Genomic DNA, 2,446 nt, shown 5'->3' on the forward strand with positions numbered 1-2,446 from the left:
TGTTCACCAGGATGGTCTCGACCTCCTGACCTCGTGATCCGCCCGTCTTGGCCTCCCAAAGTGCTGGGATTACAGGCTTGAGCCACCGCGCCCGGCCAAAATATAGCATCTTTAAAAAATACAAAAAGGAAGAAAAAGCAAAATACTAGGCCGGACATGGTGGCTCACACCTGTAATCCTAGCATTTTGGGAGGCCAAGGTGGACGGATCACATAGGTTAGGAGTTTAAAACCCAGTCTGGCCAACTTGACGGTACACCGTCTCTACTAAAAATACAAAAAGTTACCCAGATATGATTGTGCACGGCTGTAGTTGCAGCTACTCGGGAGGCTGAGACAGGAGAATCGCTTGAACCCGGGAGGTGGAGGTTGCAGTGAGCGGAGACCATACCACTGCACTCCATCCTGGGCGACAGAGTGAGACTCTGTCTCAAAAAAAAAAAAAACTGTTTTGCTACCTTCTTGCTCCGGTTGTTCATTTACTTCTCAGGGCTAGCGCAGTGCCTAGAATTTTCTTTGAAGGAACTCAAGACCTTTGCTTTATTTCCATGATCCAGGGGATCCTGCAGGCCCCCGAAATGGGGTCCCTGCTCCATTTCAGCCGGTGTGGGGGTGCTTCCAGAGATTTTTGCCAGATCCCCAGGGCTCTGGCCTTTGCCCCAGCTGTTCTGAGTGGTAGCCTGACGTGGAGTCACTCCGGCAGCCCATGCTGATGCTGTGTGGGGTGTTTTTCAGTTTGTAGACGCGGACAACCTGATCCTCAACCCTGACACACTGAGCCTGCTCATCGCTGAGAACAAGACGGTGGTCGCCCCCATGCTGGATTCCCGGGCTGCGTACTCCAACTTCTGGTGTGGAATGACTTCCCAGGTAGAGTGAGTGCCTGGGGACTGTGGGGTCTGGGCTGAGCAGGTGGGTTTGTAGCTAGAGTGAAACTTACTGTCACACAATCTTGTTGTGTGTGTGTTTTACAAAAATCATCATGGAAACTGGGCAGGTGGCTCACACCTGTAATTCCAGCACTTTGGGTGACTGAGGCAGGTGGATTGCCTGAGCTCAGGAGTTTGAGACCACTCTGGGCAACATGGTGAAACCCCATCTCTACTAAAAAAAAAAAAAAAAAAATACAGAAATTAGCCACGTTCGGTGGTACACGTCTGTCCTCCCAGCTGCTCGGGAGGCTGAAGCATGAGACTCACTTGAATCCAGGAGGCGGAGGTTGCAGTGAGCTGAGATCGCGCCACTGCACTCCAGCCTGGGTGATCGAGTGAGATTTGGTCTCAAAAACAAAACAAAACAAAACAAAAACTCATTATGATAATCTTTAAACAGTCCTCTGAGGCCAGACGGGAGGGAAGAATAGAGGGTCTTTGATTGTCCCCCACCCTGCTATTCCGAAGGTGGAAACAGAAACACAGAGAGGAAGTGACTTGCCTAAACTCACACAGCTAGCAAGTGGTGGTGTCAGGATGGGACTTCAGGCATGGCTTGATCCAGGTGTTTGGATAACTGTCTTTCTCCATCCTTTGGGTGGGTTCATTCTCAGACAGCTTGAGAGTGATCTCAGCAGCGTCCAGCCGTCATCCATTCTGATTGGGCCATCGCTAGTCTCCTCTACACTACCTCTGAACTAATTACTAAAGCTGGGGAAATACAAGGCTCTTTCTTATTGGCCAGGCCTGGCCACAGGTCCCATACGGGGCTTGAATCTGGGGGGCCACAGGCACACACTGCTGTGCCTGGCTCTCCGTCTGGTCCTGTTCCATGCTGCCCGCTCTCATGGGCCTCCATCCTCACCTTTCAAGACCCCTATGCGGAACTGTTGCTCTCTCCCCACAGGGCTACTACAAGCGCACACCTGCCTACATCCCCATCCGCAAGCGAGACCGCCGGGGCTGCTTTGCAGTTCCCATGGTGCACTCAACCTTCCTGATCGACCTGCGGAAGGCAGCGTCCAGGAACCTGGCCTTCTACCCACCTCACCCTGACTACACCTGGTCCTTTGATGACATCATCGTCTTCGCCTTCTCCTGCAAGCAGGCAGGTATGTACATGAGAGGTCCGCCATTTCAGGGGCATCTGGGTGGTTCTTTGGGTTTTGCGCTAAGCCAGTTCAGAGCACACTGAAGATTCACAGAACCCAAACAATGCAGCGCAGGGCTGACTTCAGATACAGCTGTATCTAGGTGTTCAGATAATGTCTCCAGGACCCAATCTCTCTCCAGCCCTGGCTTTACTGGTTAGCTTCATTCCCTAGCTCTTTAAGATCTATTGGTTGGTCAGGTGGAGTGGCTCATGCCTATAATCCCAACAATTTGGGAGGGTGAGGCGGGCGGATCACATGAGGTCAGGAGTTTGAGGCCAGCCTGGCCAACATGGTGAAAACCATCTCTACTAAAAATACAAAAATTAGCTGGGCGTGGTGGTGGGTGCCTGTAATCCCAGCT

At 51.8% G+C, this 2,446-nt stretch overlaps 1 protein-coding gene across 1 annotated transcript in view; it reads left to right on the forward strand.

Annotated features, from left to right (window-relative positions):
* Positions 1 to 2,446, forward strand: part of COLGALT1 (collagen beta(1-O)galactosyltransferase 1) — a 35,733-nt gene that overhangs the window by 16,028 nt on the left and 17,259 nt on the right. The window contains 2 exon segments of the mRNA XM_011925907.1: positions 735 to 869; positions 1,839 to 2,117. Of these exon segments, the coding sequence (XP_011781297.1) occupies positions 735 to 869; positions 1,839 to 2,117 (414 nt within the window).

This window comes from Colobus angolensis, unplaced genomic scaffold (genome assembly GCF_000951035.1).
Source record: "Colobus angolensis palliatus isolate OR3802 unplaced genomic scaffold, Cang.pa_1.0 Scaffold66, whole genome shotgun sequence".
NCBI lineage: Eukaryota > Metazoa > Chordata > Mammalia > Primates > Cercopithecidae > Colobus > Colobus angolensis.